We start from the raw sequence: 23,283 nt of genomic DNA on the forward strand, positions 1-23,283 counted from the left end.
TAAAATAAAACATATGTCTTACCCTAGCCCTCCCACCCCACCATTTCTGAGTACAGCCATGTGCTAGCATTAGTCTGCATTCACAGACCTTTGGTTTTTGCAACTAGCATAGTGCAAAATGCAGTCTGAATTAGTGAGACCAGATTCACAATGTACTGTGGCTGCCACTACCAAAGTAACAGAATAAATAGTGGAGAGTAGTCTTCCCTCTATATATATAGTATAATTGTTTAAAGTGTCAAATCTGAGTCTGAGCTTGCAGACTATGCTTGCATCATTGTCTTGACCATTCAGTGTGCTCCGCTTTGTTTCAAATGGGACTCTAAGTTTCCTGAGTCAAGAATTCAAACACTTATGGATTTCCAGAGTTGAGAATGATCAGCCCATGTCTCACAAAGAGGTACAATGGATCCAATCAATCTCAACTCTATGGAAAGCCATCCATACCATCATTTTTCTTTTATACAGGAAATTTGCACAACTTCCTTAAACACATAGAATTTCACTGAATCTTCAAGATGAATGTATCACTATACATCATATCTAGAATATATTATTTTTGAACAAATATGCATTTTAGATGTTGACGTTACTTGCCAGCCATAGTTGTGATCGATCGGATCAATGGCAACTCTTTGTAAGACGGGGTCAAGATCAAGATCAATCATAGCTATCTCTGAGTAGTGGCGTACCTAGGATTTTCCACTGGGGGGGGGCAAAATTGTCCCCAAAAAAAAATTGAAAAAAAAAGGTCTTCAACCACAAATAAAGGATTTCGTGCCAGAAAAAAAATTGACAAGCCAAAAAAAAAATATATATCTTCAACTTCTCGTCAGGAGGGGGGGGAGGGACAGGAGGTCCCTTGCATGGGTTGTGACTCGTCAGGGAGGGGGGGCAGTGACCACCCCCCACCCCTCCCCCGTAAGGAAGGCTAGTGTCTCTGAGGCATGGCCCTAATATGAAGGCAATCAAATACCAGTTCCTCAGATTAATGATGCTGAACGAACCCCCCCCAACCAGGCCATTGTTTGAAACCACAGACTGTGGAATGCATTGCCTAGGTGATCTAAACCACTGCATCCCAATCAATGTGCTACTAGTATATAATTGTGCACTGTGCATACATACACTCCAGTATTATACATGCAGATGAGTTTAATACGTGATAGTGTACATGTAGAGTACAATGCATATAATAATACATATAGCAACCTGTCAAAAACCAGATACCTCTGCACAGTGCATTAATTGGGCCACTCATGAGTGCATTAATATATTATCTGGGGACGTTTCATCAATATTTACATCCGACAAGTTGTCCGATCTGACATCTTTCCTTTATTCTGATTGGCTGAGAGGCACTGTTCCTATGGTAATTGTTGGATAAACAAGTTCTTTCATGAAACGCCCCCCAGAACATCAAATACTGGTATTGCAATTGAGTGCCATTATATTTCAAATGTCTGATATTTAGAGCCGATGATGATCTTGAATGATTTTCTTGTATGGCACGGTTCTGTAAATATAATACCCTGTTTTCACCAGCAAATGCTATGGAAAGCTTGGAAGACAAATTGGCTACTGACCAATCAAAATGCAGCATTTCAGTAGGTGATATCTCTTGCATGAAATGACATGGTATCTTGTAACATACATGTGTCTTGTATATTTTGAATAGATATTGAATAGGATTCAATCTCCCTTTTTTCGATTTTGATAGAAAATTAATCAATCAATGATGTGTTCCTATCTGTAGACAAACTGAGCTTGTTGCATACAAGTTTTTGCCACATAAGTCTCTGGGTATCATGTGAAAACTTGTGTTAGGTCAATTCTGCCATCGATTTTAACACAGGAAACAAACCCTTTCAAAAAAATAAATGAATGCATTCTGTAACTATAGAAAAATAAGCTTTCTCTTCTGCATTCACAAAATCATTTGAAAAATAAGCCATATTCAGGGATGTACGTGTACGTCTCCCCTCCATGGGCCTTTTTTGGACAAGAAATCCCTATGTTGGCACGCGTGAAGGGTCATTCTTAAGAAAAATATCACAAAAGTCATTTTCCAAACCATCTCTTGGCTGATTAATACTCATAATGAACAGTTACATGTAATGCAGGTATATCACATTGTGATCATAACTTCTCTAAGCGCTTCCAAAGGATTTGGTTGTTATTACTCCAGCTTTAGTTTGGCAGTCTTATTCTTTTTACCAGCTAAAACGCATTTCAAGTTATAAATCCCTGTCAGGTACCCATTCACCTAACTTGTGTCGAGTGCAGCACAATGTGGGTGAATTATTTGCTGAAGGAATCTATGACATGGCTGCACCTTGAACCTATGACCCTCTGTTTCAAAGTCCAGAGACTAAACCACTGGGCCACAACACTCAAGTTGTGGGAGTTGCAGGTCACTGAAAATGGATTCGGGTGGGCGTTTCATAACGCTGTTCGTAAAGTTACGCACAACTTTATGAACAACTGGAACATGTTCTTAGGTGGTAAGTCAGCTACACAGCCCTGGTAGGTGTTTCATAAAGCTGTTCGTAAGTTAAGAGCTACTTTAAGAACGACTGGTGATGCTTTCTTGTGGTAAATGGCATACAACCAAAATGTTCAATGGCGATGGTTTACGCGTAAGAAAGGATCACCAGTCGTTCTTAAAGTCGCTCTTAACTTAAGAACAGCTTTATGAAACACCCACCTGGATATATCACACAGCACAAGACAGGATCAAAAGTCGTGCATAGTCATTCGTATCTTACAAACAGCTTTATGAAACACCCACCTGGTTTGCAACATTATTTTACCCATGTTCATTCTTGCAAGATAGAGGGCTATAGGTCAAAAGATGGTCTGATCGGGATGTAATTTTCATGATTCGTCACATTTTCTTGAGAATGACCCTGTACACACTTTCCACGGCTATAAAGCCGGGGTAATATTATATCAGCACTTTGTACCCTCAGGCAAGAAGTGCTGAGCTATATAAATCCAGCTATTACTATGTAGTTTTGTTCTGAGAATCATTTTAAAGTTAGAGGTACAAATCATTGAAGAGAGCTTTTAGTAACTCAAGATGGCTTCACCACACCAATTACAATGTCTGGGACTGAGACGGGCGAGTCTGAGTACTCTAATGTCGCTTGCAGTCGGTCGGCTAGTCCATCATTGAAGTCATTAGACTGGTGGTAGACTGTGACCCAAGGTTCTCCTAGACCAAAAAAAAAGAAACAAACACACAATTTTAAAAGTTCATGAATAAATCACACATATTTTATATTTATTTTTAAAATACCCATTTAAAGGGCAGTGAACTGTGCGTGGTCTCTCATTGACTGTGTGTTATGAATACATAGTCTTAAAGCTTGTGTATAGTTTTGGTAAATCCACCAAAATGCACCTATCACTATTCCAATTCATTGCTAGCTAATATGAATGGATATGCCCTATAACAGTTATGATGTGGAGGATATGAAATGAAAATGTGTTTTACAGGATAAATTTTGCGATTTTACATGAAAATTTAACTTGATCGGGTCATATCTGTGTGTTTTTGTCTTTCAATTAAATCCTATTCCAAATCATGGAATGGGCTGAAACTTTCAAGATATGTTCTTTGTCTGTAACTTTTGGATATCTAATCACTAAAGATAAGTGCTTGAATGCCCATTTTTTAAATTTAAAACAAGCATCGCCGAGAGAGGGCGCTAGATATCCAAGATTTGAATATTTGAAATTTTCTCAGAGAAGTGCAGTTGGAAAAATATCTAACGGTCTCTACGCTTCAGTAAGACTGTCATATTAGATGATATTCGATTATCAATCAAATATCAATCACATTATTGACCCTTTACCAAAGCTATACACAGGCTTTAAAATAAACGTTTTCAGATGTCTTCTACAAAGAATAAATTGACCTATACTCGTATTTGTATATAGAAACTGAAATGTTTTGAGTGGAAAAGTAATTGTTTTGCTACTTGATAACATAATTATTGCGGTATAAATGGATTGAGTAGTTAATTAGCATGTTATCATGTTATCATTCTATATTACCAGATTACACTAGCATTATGGGTCAGCAAACAGGCCACGTATGAGTACTTCAGGACTTGAGATGGCGCTATTGGTTCATATCTTCTTTAAAATACTAGTAGTTAATTGTCATGAGTTAAAGCCATGTCATGGCCCTGGGAAGGGGGGGGGGGCTGAAGCAACTGCCTAGATATTTCTGGGTTGCTGCCTAAATGGGGTTTAATTTTATATAATTGCAACGTAAATTTAGATTTCATAATTACAATTAGGCCTAAGAAGCTGTCGCAAAGCAAACTAAAGAAACACAATACTAGCTGTGTACACTTCATAACATATTTAGCTTGTGGAACACTGGTACTGCACATAATTTGAACATACCTTTCTTGACATGCGAGCCCACATGTGCCAGTAGTTTGACCCCGACGGAGTGGTCGACATCTGCCGTAGCGACGGCCCTTCCAGCTCCCAGAACCAAACACACTTTAGCAACCTCCAGAGAATTCATGCTTGAAATATAACCTGTGCAGGTGAAGGATAAGAGAAGGCAGTAGAGTAGTTTGAAGGGGCACAGCATGGAAGAAGGGGCAAAAATATGATAATTGATAAGCAAGCGAATCGATCAAGCAAAAGTTCTGACTTTCTCAAATGAAGATCCATTTTTGGAGGGGATTTTGACACAGTATTCAGAAGATAATACAGTTCTCCCTTTTGATTTCCCTTTTCTTCCTTAATCTCATTCCTTTTTTTTAATATGTCATGAAATTTATTGGGGGGTCTAGTTCAACCACACCACCCCCAAGTCTATGCACCAATGAGAGGTAGTCTAAAAGCACAGACCCTGACTGAAACTTTTATCAACAAGTTATTCTTCACACAAATTGCTGTTGTTTCTCTGTAAACAATGGTGCTGGTGTTATAATACCATAACTTTGCAGTGTAAATACCCTTTTCTTTCTAAATAACTTTTATATTACCAGTTGGATCTCACTTTCTTCCTTTTTAAAATTTAATTTCCAACATCACAAATATTAATGCCCTATTTTTTACAGTTTCTATTTCCAAAAAGTTTTAATGTTACGTATTTTTCGCGCCAAGAGTTGGTCTCACTTTGGTTCTTTTTCAAAACTTAATTCTAACAACTCAAATTTCAACATCATGAATATTACGATGTTATTCCTTTCCAATTAAGTTTCACAATACCTGTTCTCTCGGCCAGGAGTTGGGTCTCGTTTTCTGCCTTTTTCAGAACTTGCCAGACCTCATCAATATCATCCATGGGGAGTCCACAGAGCCGGTCCGCCAGGTGTTCATCCGCCCCCTGCGCTACGATCATATCCCTGAACTTGGCCAAAGCTCTTCCATTATCCAGGGTGTTTGCTATCTGTTGTTTGCCGTTGGTGGTTCCTTGAAGGGAGTCTATTAGACACCCACCTGCAAAAAATAACCCCAAAAAACAATAAGTTTTCTCTTTCTCTACCTGATAAAGACCTGCCTACCTCTGGGAATGAAAAACTTTATCCTGTGATAAAAAAAACCCTGTATTTTTCCCCAAAAAAGTGTATTTCATAATAAAATGCTAGGCGCACTCGCTCATCGCGGCGCTCGAGCTGCATGCAAGCTAAAATGCGCACTGCTCTTGCAGATGAAAAAAAAACACTGAAACATGTGTATATCTTCACTCTGGTTTTAACAAAATGATAAAAAAAACAAGTTACCTGAGATTACATTGATCTAATAACCATATTTGTGTACGTTTTATGAAATAGAGACATATAGAGATGATTTTTCTCAAATTATGATTTTGTTAAAAAAAAAAAATTAATTAAAGAAATAAAAAACATATTTTTTTTAATACAAAAAATGTATTTTTATAAGAAAGAACGTACTGCCATATTTTGGTTGCAAAAACGTACTGGTTGGCAGGTCTGCTGATATTCACTTCGTTTTCGGATTTTCTGTGTCCTTTACCCTTTTTTCTATTTTGCCAAAGTCTGCAGGCACAGACGTTTGAAGTAGACCAGTGCTGTGGCTCAGTGGATAAGTCTCTGGACTTTTAACCACAAGGTCCAGGGTTCAAATCCCACTGCAGTCGTTGCATCCTTTGACAAGTCATTTATCTACATTTGTCACTATCCGGGTATGCAGTTCCGAAATTATGCAACATTTTTAAGTGCATGGCAGACCCAAAATTGCTCCAAAAAATTGATTTTGTGTAGAAAGTCAATGCAAATTATGTTATCAACCAAAAATCATAAATGTATGATGATTTTTGGTATTGCTGGTCTCAATGGATTTATTTAATGTTTTCATTGTCTAAAAAGAGTCCCCAACAAAGTTCATAAAAAAAAAAGGAAAAACAAATATCAAAAACCAAATAAATACATAAGAAATTGCAAAAAACAATATAATCAATAAGAAATTGATCTGATATCGCAAAAGTACATTTGCTAAGAACTCCACAAAGAGTTTCTATGCCAAAAATAGAGCATTTGGAACTTTATTAAGGGAGTTAGAGGAAACAGTATGATATTGCATACTAATTACACATAAATTAGCATAATCACTTAATAGAAATTAGCATGAAATAAATCATTCTGCAATTCTGTAGATTATGTCACAGACATCCAGCGTGCCAATTTTTGGTGCGATCACGCAATTGACGGCCATATGATCTCCCAAAATACCCTGGCCGAGACAGGGTTAAGGGTCGAATAAGAGTCTGTGCATGCAAATTCATGTTAATGCATGTCTAAATATAGTATTTCTTGTTCTTGTGGATAAAATCTAAACATCCCTGCTCAATTTATTAATCTAATTATTATTTATTAATACTATCTTGATATAAATCGTTAATCCACATATTTTTCCTCTCCCATTCATTTATCAAATGAATAGATTCAATTGGTTTTCATTCATCTGTATCCATTTCATCTTGTGACCTTGCCCGATGCACTAGGCCTTTTATTTATCCTGTATTATCGTAGTTCACCCATGTCATTCTTCCTATCTCTATTCTCATTCTGTTTTGTCTACGGTTGACAAAAAGAAATCTATAGCATTCTGCTGCAAGCGATTCACAATCGCTCAGGTGTGAATATTACAGAGCGATTTATTTGTCAACTGTGCATCCAGTTAAAGGATGTCATACTGTTTGTATAAGTCATAACGCCTCCTCTGAAGGTCAACTCACAAAAATAATCTGCAAAAGTACATGTATTTGATGATAATGATGATGGGTTTATGGGTTCCCTCGAAAGGACCAACCTTGCTATCAAGGATATAAGGTGGTTTCAAACCGCCTCGATCACAAGAATCCCCGTTAAATTACGAGAACTTTTTAAGGCTAAAAAATACCCGATAATTATTCCTGCATTCACACCGCCCCGAAACACATCCTTCGGGATAAGTTCCCGAAGTTACGAGCATGCGCAGTGTGGTCTGATAAGCAGGCAAGGCGGGAGATTCAAAATCTCTAACCCAGCAGCCACCCACGCCGCCGCGCCCAACGACACGCTGGGATAAAAGTTCCCGTAATTTGCTTTCACATCGCCAAAATACCTGCGACCTTGGAAAAATCCCCACGAAAGTTCTCGTAATTAGTACCTACTATTTAGCGGGTATTTTCTTTCGGGGAGATTACGCGTAGTTTGCTTTCACATTACCAAAATACCTGGTATTTTCTGATCGGGTTAAATTTCCCGATCAGAGAATACCTGGAACTGGCGAACTTCGAGGCGGTCTGAAACCACCTAGTATATACAGTATAGGCCAATACAGGAAGTTGTTTCCTTAGTGTTGGAGATCCTTATCTACACAATATATGGTCAATGGAGTGGTTCCAAAAACATGACATTTTTCATTATTTTGGTTTTCAGTTTGATAAGGGTGAAAGCTAATATGATTTGAAGACAAAACACTTGTATATATTATATAAAAGAGTGAGATTTCCTAAAAATCTACTCTAAAAGAAGAAAAAAAGAAATAGTACAGATTCAAAAGAATGCAATCAGAGGTGGTGCTACGACATCATCACTTTATTCATTAGCATGGAGACCATAACATTGTTCCATTGTCCAATGACAAAAAAAAAAAACAATGTATTATGTTGATAAAATGCTTGTGAACTAATTTTGAAGTATGCACATTTTCCAACTAACTAAAATTCATATCAAGGTGTCCTGCCCCTAGGGGGAACCTCATATCAAATTATTTGTGGATAAAAGGCATCGGATAAGATTCATCACATTGGTGATTTTATAAGAATATTTTGAATTTTCACAATCAGCATCATCCCATGATACACAGAGCAGTCTGAAGAGTGCATAGTTGTAAGACGAAAGTACAGGTACATTTGTGACCAGGTATGGCAAGACCCCCCAAAAAATCGCACTGAGAGATTTTCAGTAAAGCAACATCTAAAGTTGTTTTGGTGAAAATGGTCAAGTTTCAGTTTTAAGTGTATCTTTAAACAGTATCTTTTTTTCGATTTACTACAAAGAAATGGATGTATCAAACAAACCAAAATGGTTGTTTTGACAATTTCAAGAACAGGTAGACCCATATTCTGTTTTTTATTATTATCATCATTTAGTAATTTGTTCTTCCTGAAACCAATGTATTCCTCATTTTGAACTCCAATGAATTAAAAACTGGATTGGATCTGCCATGGATACTTCTCTGTAATCAAGAGCAGGATGTGCCTCATCAGTGTGACAAATTTGAAGCTAATTTGATGACCCCCATCCAGGATAATTTGTTCTCATCCCCTTTTTGTCAATTTGCACGATAGTTTTACAGAATATGTGCACCAAAGGACTTGTCATCTTTACTTTCTCTTCTATACTAGTCCATGTTCTTCTCTTTGTTATGAGTGTTAGAGAAATCTGATAGTAGCGAGTTATTTATCATTTTAAAGCTGAGCATCTCCCCTTTCAGGAGTGATATTTAAAGGACAAGTCCTCCCCAACAAAAATTTGATTTAACTAAAAAGAGGAAAATCCAACAAGCATGACATTGAAAAATTCATCAAAATCGGATGTAAAATACGAAGGTTAAAGTTATGACATTTTAAAGTTTCGCTTAATTTCACAAAACGGTTATATGCACATCCTGGTCAGTATGCAAATGAGGGAACTGATGACATCACTCACTCACTATTTCTTTTGTATTTTATTATATGAAATATTCTCATTTTCTCCCCATATTAGAGGTTAGGATCAGTGAAAGTGACCAAACTCACCGAGTTCCTCCACAAGTGTACGAAGATCCTTTGGACCCTTTCCACGAAGACATTGAATGGACTCGGCAACTTCAAGGGTGTTTCCTACACAGCGTCCAATAGGGTTGTCCATTCTCGTCATGAGGGCTGTAGCCTTAGTACCAAGCATACTGCTTGCCCGAACCTGTGAAAGCCATAAGGTTTATACCAGGAATACCAAAGTTTTAGTCATTCAAAATGCATCTCAATTTTAAAGATTTGTAACAAAGAATAATAACCTTAATGGTTTGCTTTCAGTTTCATATTACTCTTCAATTTTATGTTTGCTGTTTGCTTCATTTCTTCAAACTTCTTTCTCATTCTTCCTCCTCAACCTCAACCCATCTATCAATTTACTCTTTCCCTTCATCCCCTTATTGCTCTCACCATTCCTTCCACATTCACTCAGTTCCCTCTATCTATATTCCTTACTCTATCTATTCGTAACAAAGAAAAGAACATCTTTATAACTTGATTTTATCAAGTCTCTTTTGAACTAATCTCCCATGTTACATTTACATGTTCTCTTTCTCTAATTAACTTGCTTTCTAACTTATATTCATCCCTTCATCTTCCTTCTCAATGAATCTATATTTCACTTCTATATATCCATCCCTACTCTACTTGCACCTCGATCCCTTTCTTATTGCATCCTATAAAAGTGACTTACCAAGGATGTCGCCATTTGTCTTCCTAGCATTTCGTCTTGTGAGTAGAACGCAGAGTTGCCCACTTTGACGTCTAGGACCAGCGCATTCACTCTCTCCGCAGCCTTCTTCGATATGATAGAAGCTATAGGTAAAAAATCCCATAAATTATCATCAATACAAAGTTCCAGAGTCCCAACAATAACAGATCTAATAATGTTAATTTATATTTAATCACTTTTTTTTATTTCTCTTGTTTATTTTGTATAGAAAAACATGGTTTATATTCCATATCTGTTATGGTTCACCTCCCTTTCTTAGAATTTGAATACCACAGGGTGTTATGTTGGGATAGCTTTCACAATATCTTCAATGGAAAGTGTTTGTACTCATCCTAATTAAACAAGGAAAGGTCATTCAAAAAATGATCAAAAACTGAATGCAAATCAATTTTCATTATTAATAAATTATAATTACATAAATAGGCAACTATATATCATTACTAAAGGGGAAGTTCCCTCTGACTAAAAGTTTATTGTACAAATAGCAGAAAAGAATTATGAATAATATTGGCAAAGGTTTGAGAAAAATTCATCAAAGGATAAAAAAGTTATGAGTTTTAATTATTTAATTTGTAACGTCATATGCGAGCATTTTTCCTACACATCGTAAGTTTAAAAAATCAATGAAATGTAATTTTCTCAAATTTGAAACTGGCTTTTATTGTACCTTCAGTACATCAATACATGAATCATTACACACGTGTTCCTACAAAGAAAATAAAAAATAAGTCATCACGAACCATTAAAAATTAAATTTATGCATTTTATAAAAATATTACACATCATATGGGGCAGCTGATCGTTTATGATGTCACAAATCGAAAACTTCAAATTCTAATAAGCTTCACCAATGTTTTTTAAATGATTTTCTCTGCTATGCAATGTTAACAACAAACTTTTCGTCAGGGTGAGCTTTCCCTTTAATTCCCTCATACAATAAACACACCTGTGACAAGAGGTAAACTTGGCACAGTGCCAGTGACATCTCGGATGGCATACAGAATCTTGTCTGCGGGAACGAGATTGGCCGTCTGGCCGCAGATACAGCAACCGACATCCTCCATGATCTTTTGCATCCTATCCGAGGGAAGGAGGACCGTGTAGCCAGGAATGGACTCCAGCTTGTCTAAGGTACCCCCGGTATGGCCCAGGCCACGCCCTGAGATCATTGGCACCTGTATCATGATATTGGTAGAAAGGGAAGGGTGATTCCTCAAATGATCAATATTGATTAAAAAAGGAGTGAATTTAACTTCTTCAAATATTGCAAAATCTCTTTGTTATCAAGCCTCTTTACATTACATACATGTATTTGTTTAACCCATTTAATATTAAATCCAAGATCAATGAATAACATGCAGAGTTAGAAATGTAAACACGAATTCATAAAACTAATCATATCATAAATTTCATTGATCGATTAGCACAGGAAGCAGGGAATCCCAAACTGGCAGGTTGCCAAGACCACTGGGTTATCATTACCTGCATTCATACCAACCTGATCTAAAATAAATTCTGCCCGTATCAGAAAATCTGTTTCTGTTTCTGTTATTGCAACCCCTGTAGGACCTCAGCATGACAGCTTTGTGCAGGTATAACACCAGGCTGGTACCAATAACACAGGAAACATTTTACGTTAAAGTTAATCATGCAAGTGGAGACAATGGCAGAGAGGGGATTCAAACTCAAAACCTTATGATCATGAGTCTCATGCTCTAACCACTAGACCACACAAAAGGTGGTTTCAGACCGCCTCAAAGTTCGCCAGTTCCAGGTATTCTCTGATCGGGAAATTTACCCCGATCAGAAAATACCAGGTATTTTGGTAATGTGAAAGCAAACTACGCGTAATTTCCCCGAAAGAAAATACCCGCTAAATAGTAGGTACTTGGCGAAATTACGAGAACTTTCGTGGGGATTTTTCCAAGGTCGCAGGTATTTTGGCGATGTGAAAGCAAATTACGGGAACTTTTAGCCCAGCGTGTCGTTGGGCGCGGCGGCGTGGGTGGCTGCTGGGCTAGTGATTTTGAATCTCGCGCCTTGCCTGCTTATCAGACCATACTGCGCATGCTCGTAACTTCGGGAACTTATTCCGAAGGATGTGTTTCGGGGCGGTGTGAATGCAGGAATTATTAACGGGTATTTTTTAGCCTTAAAAAGTTCTCGTAATTTAACGGGGATTCTTGTGATCGAGGCGGTTTGAAACCGCCTATTGGTAATTGGTTATATACCAGCTTGGCGTTTACCAGCAAAATGCTGTCCTGCCGAGCTCCTACGGGAGTTACCATAAACAGAAACAGAAACAGATTAGAATTCAGAGTAGATCTAGACAAAAACTTCTGAGCGCAAACGTACCTTCATTCCACAGGCGGCCAGAGCAGGAGCCAGAATGAGGCTGACTTTATCCCCTACTCCACCGGTGGAGTGCTTGTCTACCAGTCTCCCCTCCCATTCCTTGGGCCAACTCAGGGTATCCCCGCTCAACATCATCGCCCGGGTGAGGATACCGGTCTCCTCCGCATCCAACCCCTTGATGAACGTTAGCATCAAGAGAGCCCCTAGGGGAGAAATATAAGTGCTAACCATTACAATAATAAATGCTTTAATGATAATCTTTATCATTTTTTCAAAATGTAAATAAATGTGAATAAATGTAGATTTACAGATAGTGCGCCACTAGAAAAGCAATAGATATAAATTGGCACCTCATATAAACATACAATATATTATCATTATTTGATACCCTCATACAGTTATTGTGTGAAGTGAAGGATAAAAAACCAAACTATGTTGGATTAGATTAATCTTGCTATTTGACACACACAAAAAATAGGATTTTGTTTCCAAGTTAATTGGGAAACAAAATCCTATTCTTCATTCCTTTTCAATCATTTTCAATCCTTTTTTTCAAACCTAAAATCCTGTCTTTTTTTTTAATTTTGTAGAAAACAAAACACCAAAATCATAATTCTTGCAATTTTCAAACACCCTTATCGAGGGGACCCTCACTAATTGAATTAGTAGTATGTCATCCTATATGATAGGATTGTTATTAAAAAAGGGGGAAGTAAAGAAATACCATACAGGATAAAATCCCACTACTAAAATTATTTGATTTTATCCTATAATATGTTAGGATTTTTTAGGGGAAGTGACACTATATTGGCAACACTGATATACATGTATCCCCCCCCCCTCTCTCCAACGTTCCCACCCTATTGCACTTTCAACACACATAATACTTGCAATCAATATTTGAAATGACAACTGTTTGTCTGGTCTTTTGAAACTAAGTGTGACACTGAACTTTATAGATGTGTGAAAGTTTATTTGCCTTTCTGTATACTACACGTATTTGTACCTAGCAATCATTTAGTGCACACCCAATGAACAAACAGTTTATTTGCCATCCGTTCAAACATAATTCATATAAATCATCAATACAATACTGTACATGGGAAACTGCATTGCATTCCCAGTCCTTTTTGTCCAACAAAAGGATCGATAAAGCCCATTATTTACGTCTTTGTTTTGACACTAAATTTATGACACGATCATGTACATGTTAAATTCACAGTGATATTGTTTAATTTTCTATGCAGCAACACTGTTTATTACATGAACCATACAGTACTTTGTTTATATTTGAATGATTCAAACAAGTTTAAAATCTTTTTAAAAAAAGTTATATTTAAAACGTTCAATTCTCAATAAATTAAGCATTGTTGTTTATTTTAACTGCTTTTCAACTACTGTAAGGTTCATATCGTTAACAACATACAAATAAAAGCAGTGCTCATCTTTATTGTGAAGATGAAAAAACATAAAGGTGACATCATTTGTTTCATATTTTGATCAAATAACAAGGGGGATATCAACATTACCATACCTCTTTTCTTGAGACTCTTCTTTTTTTCTTTTCTTCATTATTTTTTTTTATTTTTCTTAACTCTGGATTAACCTGATATCATGAAATTTCACCAAAAATGTAACTAACATCATGACGATCCTAAGGTCCTATCTGTCACACACAATATGTAAAAAAATATTGTTTCATTCAAAATATCATACAACAAAAGAAATAGTGAGTGAAATGGCCTTTAGAACTGCGTTGTGAAAATAAACGAGCCTTTCAGCAGTATGGGTTTGTTTTATTTTTCTCTATTGATAGAAAATCAACTTTCTATTCTAGGGTGGACTTGACCTTTCAAGACACTCATTCTTCCCTGACCGATGTCCAATAAATTGAAAAATCTTATTGACATTGTGATTCTTTATTGTAGCTCAATCTTATTTCATCTCCCTAAAAAACGAGCCATTGCAAAAGGGTGCCCAAAATGCCCTTCCTGACCAAGGCTACAGACGGGGCTTCGGGGATTTTATATGCACCATACATGTAATACAATATCATAGTATACCAACTGTACACAAACTTTGCGAGCACCAAAGGAACAAAGAAATTTTAAGAGATACAGTGAATATGTACAGTCATACAGTACATTGAAGCAGTGATTTTTATCTCTTGAACGGCAGCTCTAGGGGCATGGAAGAATTTGAGAAACTGTATAGCAAACTTCACTTATTCATATTAAACAACAAATATAGACATATGTATAGGCCCTACACAAAAAAAAACTTTAAAAAATAAGAGCTTAAAATAACAAGCTCTTTACTGTAGGTCTAACAGCAAGAATCCATAAAAATAAAATAGGTGCTCTTCACACCACACAAATTTTCCTTAACTCCTGGAAATAGGCTTAGCCCCACCAATATCCAGAGGTTAAGCTTAGCCACTTCGGTTTCACACTACATTTTACCAAAGTGAACTATAGTACGATAAATAGTCCGGTACTATCTGGCCAACTGGCCCTGCTATTGAAGTATGGTGTTAAGAAAGACAGTGTGAATCCAAAAAGAAAAAGAAAGTATGGGATTAAAGATAGTGTGGGGTTTAAGAATAATACGGGTTGAGGAAATGCAGTGTGAAAAGCATAAAGGACTCATAATAAAGAGAGAAGGGGAGTGGATAATGCATGATTCAGTCATTTGAGGTCACTCTTGGAGTGAAAGAGTGACCCACTTATGAAGGGGGACGCTGACACCTGACCTGGCCTGCCTTCACAAGTAGTCTTCTTCTACCAGGCACTAAATTTCCTCTTTTAACAAAAAAATCTTCATATTGATTAAAAATCCTCAAATTTGTAATAATCAGGATAAACAGCTGTTCGTGTAAAGAGTAATTAGTACAGCTTTCCATTCGGCATGAACCTAACTACATGTATCACGTTTTTTTACTCTATGAAAATGCACACTGGCTGTCCACTGTCAGGAGGGGGGGTGTTATAGAGGCACACTATGTCACAAATTTACAAACAATTAAAATACCCATTTGTTTATTACTTTTCATGTTACATTAGACCTACAGGACCAAAATGATATTATCCCACAAACAGTTCATATCAATCATAATTTTTCTTTGTAAATAAATGCTACTGAAAATTTGCTGTTTGTAAAATGTTTTCTCTTTATTAAATGAAAATTGAAGAAATTCAATAATATTAAGTTATGAACATGTTTCCTCAACATTGAAGTGTTATGATTAGTTTTGAAACATCTAATCTATACATAGGCAGGATAATTGGCCTGGGGGAAAAACAGGTCCCCATAAAAAGACAATCATGACCTCCACTTCCCCCATGACCAAATATGGAGTTCATTGATCAAAATATGACTGGACCTTAATTGAAGCCAGGGTGAGGTAATCCACCACTGGACAAAACCCACACTAGTCTTGTAATCTAATGCTACCCCCCCCCCCCTTTGGGGAGAAAAGTCATACAGTTTCAATCAAGGTCTGAACCTGCAGATTATCAACAAATCTGAAAGTATGAATTTTTCCCCCACAGAACAGGTTGAAGAAGGCAAAGTCCTGCAGTCAGAAATAAATAGTAGTTTTTGAGGCATTTTGCCCAAACAGCATGTCGAAGAAGGCAAAGCCCGGAATTCTAATTCATTTTTATTGGGGGCTAAAATTGAAATTGAAGAAATGGATTGTGTTACTTGACTTCAAGTCAATACTGTTTCCGCTTTGGAGGAAAGGGGAAGACAATGAGGTTGTGAAGTCATTTTCACATTATTTTAATAGCATGGGGTTAATAGTCTTCAGACACAGATCTTGATTAAAATTTGATTTCATCAACAAGTTGGTCTTCACATAAGACAAGCAAAAATAAAAGGCATTCTGTACACAATCCAATGGCAGGGATCCTATAGGCTGCATATTCACACCCAATATTCTTAAAAAGAAATTCCAGTAGTTGCAGTAAACACTGATTTCATGGAAAGTCTATAAAACAAGGATTTAATTGTCAGTGTATCATCAAGGATCTAGATCTGGTACAGTTACATAAACTGAACTTTGTGAAATCTTGAAATCTACGCTGAAAAATGTTCAGACTGAAGATCCCCAACACAGATAAGCGCACGTGGGACAGTGTATAATTATTGCTTCAAATGTCGGCCCGACACTCTACCCAAATCCTGTGCTTATTTGCTGATTTCTCAGCAATTACACAATTTCTTCCAGAATCCTCAGAGCTACCAAGTCTCACGCATTGTGCGTGAGACTCACGCATTCAGGGTCCGTCTCACGATCTCACGCATGGCACCCATTTTTCTCACGCATATCGGTACCCAACAGAAAAAGAGAAAAAGTAGCATTATTCGCCAGATTATAAGACTGGCTGACCGCCTTCGCGTCTAGCCCGGCACACGAGACGAATCAAAAGTGCAGTCAGGGCACAGCTAGTAAGTGATACGATGAATAGCGTGCGTGCATCGCATGGTTTTGAAGCCCATATCTCATGCACGCACGCGTTGCGCGCGCACCTTTTCGCAACGTACGAGTGTAAGTACTGGCCGCGCGCGCTCAGAGACGTCGAGTCATGAAAATCTCACGCATTACATTTTTTTGAACTTGGCATCTCTGAATCCTTTGATACATACATTTTATTTATACAAACAGACACTTTGGTGGTCATTTCATTGGATTCTGTACGAACTAATTTTGATATCGTTACCAAAACTAGCGTTTACCTTTAAATGAAGGTTTGCACAGAAGACTAGTGTGATACCCTTACTGAAATGTTTCTGTTTGTTTTTGTTTTTATACGATTACCGAGAAATCATTCCTTTGTCATCTAAGCTTGTCTCTTGTGCATTGTACATTTGAGTAATCTCATTTATTGAGAGTTCATTCTAAAGAAAAGTTTTTGATTTGTGACATCACATACAAACATCTGCCCCTTATGTTGTATAAAATATATAAATTTCCATTTTTTTAGATTTATTATAACTAAAAATTCTCTTCTTAGAGGAGCAGGTGTGAAATAGTTTTTCTACTAATATACTGAAGGAACAATAAAACACATTTTAAAAAATGAAAATGACATTTCATTCATTGATTTTGTTAATTCACAATACTTTGGAAGCTGCTTGCACATGTCATCACAAATCAAAATATCAAAATTCTAATATCTTTTTTTTAAATTTGATGAATTTTCCTCATACTTATACCAATAAATTTTTTTCCGCTAATAAATGTTTTGCTAGGGTAAACTTTCCCTTTAAACTTGTACAATTAACTAGACCCACTTCTTGAATCCACTGAGGTTGCCAAGATGTAAACAGAACTAAACCGATAGATAGCTGCATAAGAAGGCTAAACGCTATACTTGTAGTTTCAATTTCATACAGCCGGGATTGAATAATTATGCTTAAAGGTAAATGCTAGTTTTGGTAACGATATCAAAATGAGTTCGTACAGAATCCAATGAAATGACCACCAAAGTGTCTGTTTGTATAAATAAAACGCATGTGCCAAAGGATTATGAAAGAAATTGTGTAATTGCTGAGAAATCAGCAAATAAGCACAGGATTCGGGTAGGGCGTCGGGCTCGACGCTCTAAGCAATAATTGTCCCACGTGCGCTTATCTGTGTTGGGGAACTTCGGTGTGAACATTTTTCAGCGTAGATTTCAAGATTTCACAAAGTTCAGATAATGTAACTGTACCAGATCTAGATCCTCGATGATATACTGACAATTAGTCATGAAATCAGTGTTTACTGCAACTACTGGAATTTCTCTTTAAATGGCTTACTTACTTCAGTTTCCCAAAAAACACATAAACCATTTTTACAATTCCCCTTTCAATCTGAATTGTTCAAAAAGTATGAGTTAATATTCTTCCATATAAAGTCAACTTTGGAGGTCACCCCTGTTGGTTTTCATAATTAAATGAAAAGCATGTAAGCTCACATTATAAAGCAAGTGAAACAAGTGAATTTGGGTATTGAAATATTTCTTCTCAAAAAGAGTATACCAATTAATCAGTGTACAAATGAATGAGAGAATAATGCTCAATACTCTGCTATAATCAAGTATCATTTTATGCATATTACCTTTAAAACTATTTTCACAATTCACAATAAGTTACGACTGCCCAAATTAAATCCCCTCAAAACAGAACCAACTGCAGATTGGAGCATGAAAAAGCACATTTGAGATTTTGTTTTTAATACATGTACTTTGAATTTCCATTTATTAGCCTAAATATTTTTTTTCAACCAGTAAATTTTGTCTAAATTAATTCCTTTAACTTTTCTATTTTCATCCATACATTCCTCTGAGATTTTGCATTAGATTAGTTATCTTGTAAATATATGACCAAAGTATAGGCTGAAAAGGCTTCAGGCTGAAAATATTACTGATTTGAACAGATATTCAAACAATCCCACCTCATGAACCATTCAGAGTCTGCATAGCAAACTAAGTAGAGTCCATGGTCAGACAAAAGAACATATTGGTATGTCCAGAAGCTAGAAAAATAACTAATGCCTTGGTCACATTTGCTCAGCGGCGGCTGTATGGCGAGTTGAAAACAGCCGTTTTAAGCATTTTTTCTCAAAACATTATGTAGCTGGTACCAAAAAATGTTTAAAGCGGCTGTTTTCGACTTGCCATACTGCCGCTGTAGAGCAAATGTGACCGAAGTATTATGCATTGTCTGTGCTATCAACCTTATCTTGTTTGATGTCATTCTGGGAAATGGTCAAGTCTGTGTAATCCCACCGGGAAAGATAATAGAACCACTTAGTTACATCATCAATGTGTCATCCTCCCAATCTACAATTTCTGGCAAAAGAAGTTCACAAAATGCTCTGGTTTACAGGCCAAAGTGTCACCCATAATGACTGCAGTTTTCCATTGATGTGTATTATAACAGATACCTAGTATACTTCTCTTTTCTAGTCTGCAGGCACAGACCCTGGTTTTTGCAATGCATCCCAACAAAAGTTGGCCTGCATAAAACTTAAAGAAAAAGTCCACCCCAACAAAAAAGTTGATTTGATTTGAAAAATCCAACAAGCATTACACTAAAAATTTCATCAAAATCGAATTTAAAATAAGAAAGTTATGACATTTTAAAGATTTGCTTCACTTCACAAAACAATTATATGCACATCCTGGTCGGTATGCAAATGAGGAGACCATGCCATCATCCACTCACTATTTCTTTTGTATTTTATTATATGAAAAATTTTGATTTTCTTTGTCATTGTCATGTGAAGTTGCATTCCTCCCTGAACATGTGGAATTCCATTATTTTAACATTTTGTGCTTCAGTTCAGGCAAGGAGGTCCTTATCGTCAAATTCGTAAAAATTGAAATATTGTATAATTCAAACAATAAAAAACAAAAGAAATAGTGAGTGAGTGACATCATCGACTGTATCATTTGGATGTAGCTGGCTCGTTCATATAACTCTTTTGTTAAAAATAGGCAAAACTTTGAAATGTCACAACTTTCACATCCGATTTTGATGAAATTTTCAGCATTGTGCTTGTCTGATTTTTCTCTATTGATTCAAATCAACATTTTTCTGAGGTGGACTTGACCGTTAAAAAATAATAATCAATGCACACTGATGTATTGATGTACTGATGACTTATAAATATGAGGCATGTTTGCTAATTCTGGTAAATCAGGATCCCTATAGAAAATGTTGCAAGACTTTTCAAACTTCTAGAAACTTTGGTGGAACTTGTTTCAAATTGCTCCACCCATCTAACTCCTTCCAAAAATATTGGTTCTTGTCTTGGTTCTGATTTCCTTTAACCTTGAATTTGATGCCATCTATCATTACCAATCTCCATAGGTGGTGTCTGGTAAAAGAGTTTGAGACTTGGCCCGATCATGATCGTGAACTCTACAATCTTCCTTGTTTACAACCAGGTATGCGACACGGGGTAGCTTTTTTTTCTCTCAGTATCTGTTATCATGCCCATCCCCCCCCCCCTCTTTCTGTGATCTACATGTATTTGCCATTTTGTTTTGTATATTTTTTAAATGGTTGTTTTTTTTTTTCAGTTTTGGTAATCTTGCTTATTCATTTTTCCACATCTTCCTATTTCATTTATTCCCACGTTTTCTTTTTTTCTTATCTTTTCTTCTTCTCCTTCTTCTTCGCCTTCTTTTTCTTCCTCTTCTTTACCTTCTTCTTCGCCTTCGCTTCTTCTTCTTCTTCCGTTTTCTTCTTCTCTTTCTTTGTATTCTCTATTATGCTCATTCTTCTTCCCCTCCTCCTTTTTCCTCAAGACCTCCTTCTTCACCTTCCTCTTTTGATCCTCCTTTTCCTCTTTCTTCTCATAGTTCCCCTTCTTGTCATTTCACCCTATTTTCTGCCTGCTTTGGGCTTCAAACTCGGTGTCCCCATCTTACAGTATTTTCTGTAAATATTTATACTTCATGACCTGCCAAATTCATAACACATCCACTACCATCCATACCTACCACCTCTTCCATGTTGACATATCACATTCTTTGCTCTCTTTTTTTATCAACCATCCATGACCTTTTTTATGTGACACATGCATTTCCCATTCAAATCAAAAGCAATTTAGCTTGTGCAATTTCTGGGGGCCGTTTCATAAAGCTGTTCGTAAGTTAAGAGTGACTTTAAGAACGACTGGTGATCCTTTCTTACGCGCTAAACCATTGCCTATGGTGTATACCATTTACAAAAAGAAAGGATCACCAGTCGTTCTTAAAGTGGTTCTTATCTTACGAACAGCTTTATGAAACACCCACCAGGATGTGTACACGTTACAGACAACTAATCCATTTTATTTTTGCTGTTGTTCAGGCAGTACTGTGGCATGAGCACAAGGGGGAACTCCTCTTCTTTCCCTTCTAAATTATGAGAATCCCATATACTGAACATACAAAAACACTGATAAATCTTATATACTTTAATGTTCTTTTATCTGCCACTCAGACAATACACATTTTAAAGTCTGCTGAATTTGTATTGAGCTATAGAAAGCTCTCCTAATGTATCGATTTAATCCTATATGAACAAACTAATGTGCAAATGTCAGAAGGTTATTGAATCAGGCCATGGAAAGAATTCCATTTCTCATGATTTTTTAAATACTACAAGAAATGACCAATAAATATAGTTTTAAAGGTAAAGTCCACTACATAAATGTTTATTTGAATAAATAGAGAAAATTCAAACCAGCATATTGCTAAATATTTCATCAAAATTGGATGTAAAAGATATCAAAGCTATATTTTAAAGTTTCACTTATTTTTCACAAAACAGTTATTTGCACACTTCAGTGACATGCAGCAGCTGATGTCATTCACTCATTGTTTCTTTTGTTTGTTTGAATTAAATAATATTTCATTTTTTACAGATTTTAAAATAAGGACCAACTTGACTGAAACATATTATGATAGTTTTAATAGTGTTAAATTGTTACTTCAGTTAACACAATGCTCAAGAGAAAATTAGAATATTTCATACTAAAATACAAAAGAAATACTGAGGGGGGATGAGGTCATCACTCTCCTCATTTGCAATAGGATGTGCATATAACTGTATTTGTGAAATTAAGCTAAACTTTAAGATGTCATAACTTTCTATATTTTACATCCGAGTTTGATGAAGTTTTCAGTGTTAGCTTGTTGAATTTTTCTCTTTTTATTCAAATCAATTTTTTGTTGGGGTGGACTTGTCATTAAACCATCAAAGCAAAAGGAGGTTAACTGCTAATTCTGTTTCCCTTTTCAATCCACTGTAAATTGATCGACTTCAGAAAGGAAAATGTGATTGAGCCTGCTAATCATTTCCTGTGCACTAGCTGCCACTGGGTGGCCTTTATGAAAAGTTTTCAAAGTACTGGTATTATGGTATTAACAAATTTGCAACTAATTGTCTGTCATAGGTTGGCCTTGGAATCAAGGTGATAGTTATCTCCAACTTTCAATAATAAACTGCCCACAATGGAGGAAATAATCTACATTTCAAGGATTTCAAATTCAATATTGCCAAACTGTATGTAAATAGTGACCGACTATGACTGGACACTGAATCTATTTTCTAGTACTAGCATTCAAATATCATCAGATTTTTTATTCAAATCTCCAATCCTTCAATTCAAATCTTCAAGATTTTAACCTAAATCGAATGTTCTCCTATCTACATTAACAATCAAAGTTACAACCAATCGAATCTGAAGTCATTTCGTGTCTTCATTCAAATCAATTAATGATTTCACACTTTGAGTCTGGCTCCACTGACCATACTGACCGAATCGAATGAGACAAAATAAACTATTTTCTTACCGACTTGCGACTCTTCCACTTTTCCGTCTTTTTTCACGATTTCCGAGATAAACCATTCTATTTCTGCCTCAGTCCACTTTCCATCCTTCAATTTCTTCTCCACAATGTCAGTAAACCGAAACTTCTTGGGAGCTATCCCCGCGGCGGCCTCGGCGGAGGCAGTCCCCGCCACCGCATCCACGGGCTCGCATCCATCGCCGTTCGGAGATTTTACAGGAGGCATCTGCAGGAGCTGTCTTTTCACGCTGGAAACTTCGTCGGCATCAGCCACAACACAACTGAATGGACGTTTAGCTGACCCTTGATTCGGTGTACCTTGTTGACCACACGTTGGCCCTATCTCCTTCTGAGAATTCGTTCGCCCCATTTGCCAGTTGACCTCTCTCTTCAGTCTTGAAGTATACCACTTTTTTATCACTTCTTCAGATACCACAGTCAGCGGTTTTTGTAATGCATCGTTCGTACGTACGTAAACTCATCGAGGAGCTAGCAGATGAGCGGTAGCATAATTGGAGCGAGCATGCGCAGTATATCGGGGACGCTATTTTTCGTACGGTCCACGTGGAAACTGGTATGGTGTTTTG

At 36.6% G+C, this 23,283-nt stretch overlaps 1 protein-coding gene across 2 annotated transcripts; it reads right to left on the reverse strand.

Moving 5' to 3' along the window:
- Positions 1-1,711: 1,711 nt before the first annotated feature.
- LOC121405994 (thymidine phosphorylase-like) lies at positions 1,712-23,265 on the reverse strand. 2 transcript variants are annotated; one of them, XR_005968740.1, is made up of 9 exons: positions 22,700-23,265; positions 12,363-12,565; positions 10,954-11,182; positions 9,969-10,090; positions 9,281-9,443; positions 5,242-5,472; positions 4,420-4,560; positions 2,708-3,217; positions 1,712-2,523 (listed from the first exon to the last, which is right to left on the reverse strand). XR_005968740.1 is itself a non-coding variant. In XM_041596988.1 (8 exons), the coding sequence occupies exons 1-8, from the start codon at positions 23,064-23,066 to the stop codon at positions 3,078-3,080; spliced, it is 1,596 nt and encodes a 531-aa protein (XP_041452922.1). In that variant the 5' UTR covers positions 23,067-23,265; the 3' UTR covers positions 1,712-3,077. The 2 variants fall into 2 exon arrangements, 1 of the variants encoding a protein (XP_041452922.1); XM_041596988.1 differs by having other exon boundaries at positions 1,712-3,217.
- Positions 23,266-23,283: the final 18 nt, after the last annotated feature.

The sequence above is a fragment of the Lytechinus variegatus genome, chromosome 19 (assembly GCF_018143015.1).
Source record: "Lytechinus variegatus isolate NC3 chromosome 19, Lvar_3.0, whole genome shotgun sequence".
NCBI classification, from domain to species: Eukaryota; Metazoa; Echinodermata; class Echinoidea; order Temnopleuroida; family Toxopneustidae; genus Lytechinus; species Lytechinus variegatus.

Coding starts and splice junctions, on each gene's coding strand:
- LOC121405994 (XM_041596988.1), bottom strand. CDS start 23,066: ATGGGGCGAACGAATTCTCAGAAGGAGATAGGGCCAACGTGTGGTCAA. Junction 11,183..12,362: donor TGGCCGCCTGTGGAATGAAG/GTACGTTTGCGC, acceptor ATCATGATACAG/GTGCCAATGATCTCAGGGCG. Junction 4,561..5,241: donor ACTCCTGGCCGAGAGAACAG/GTATTGTGAAAC, acceptor TCACCTGCACAG/GTTATATTTCAAGCATGAAT.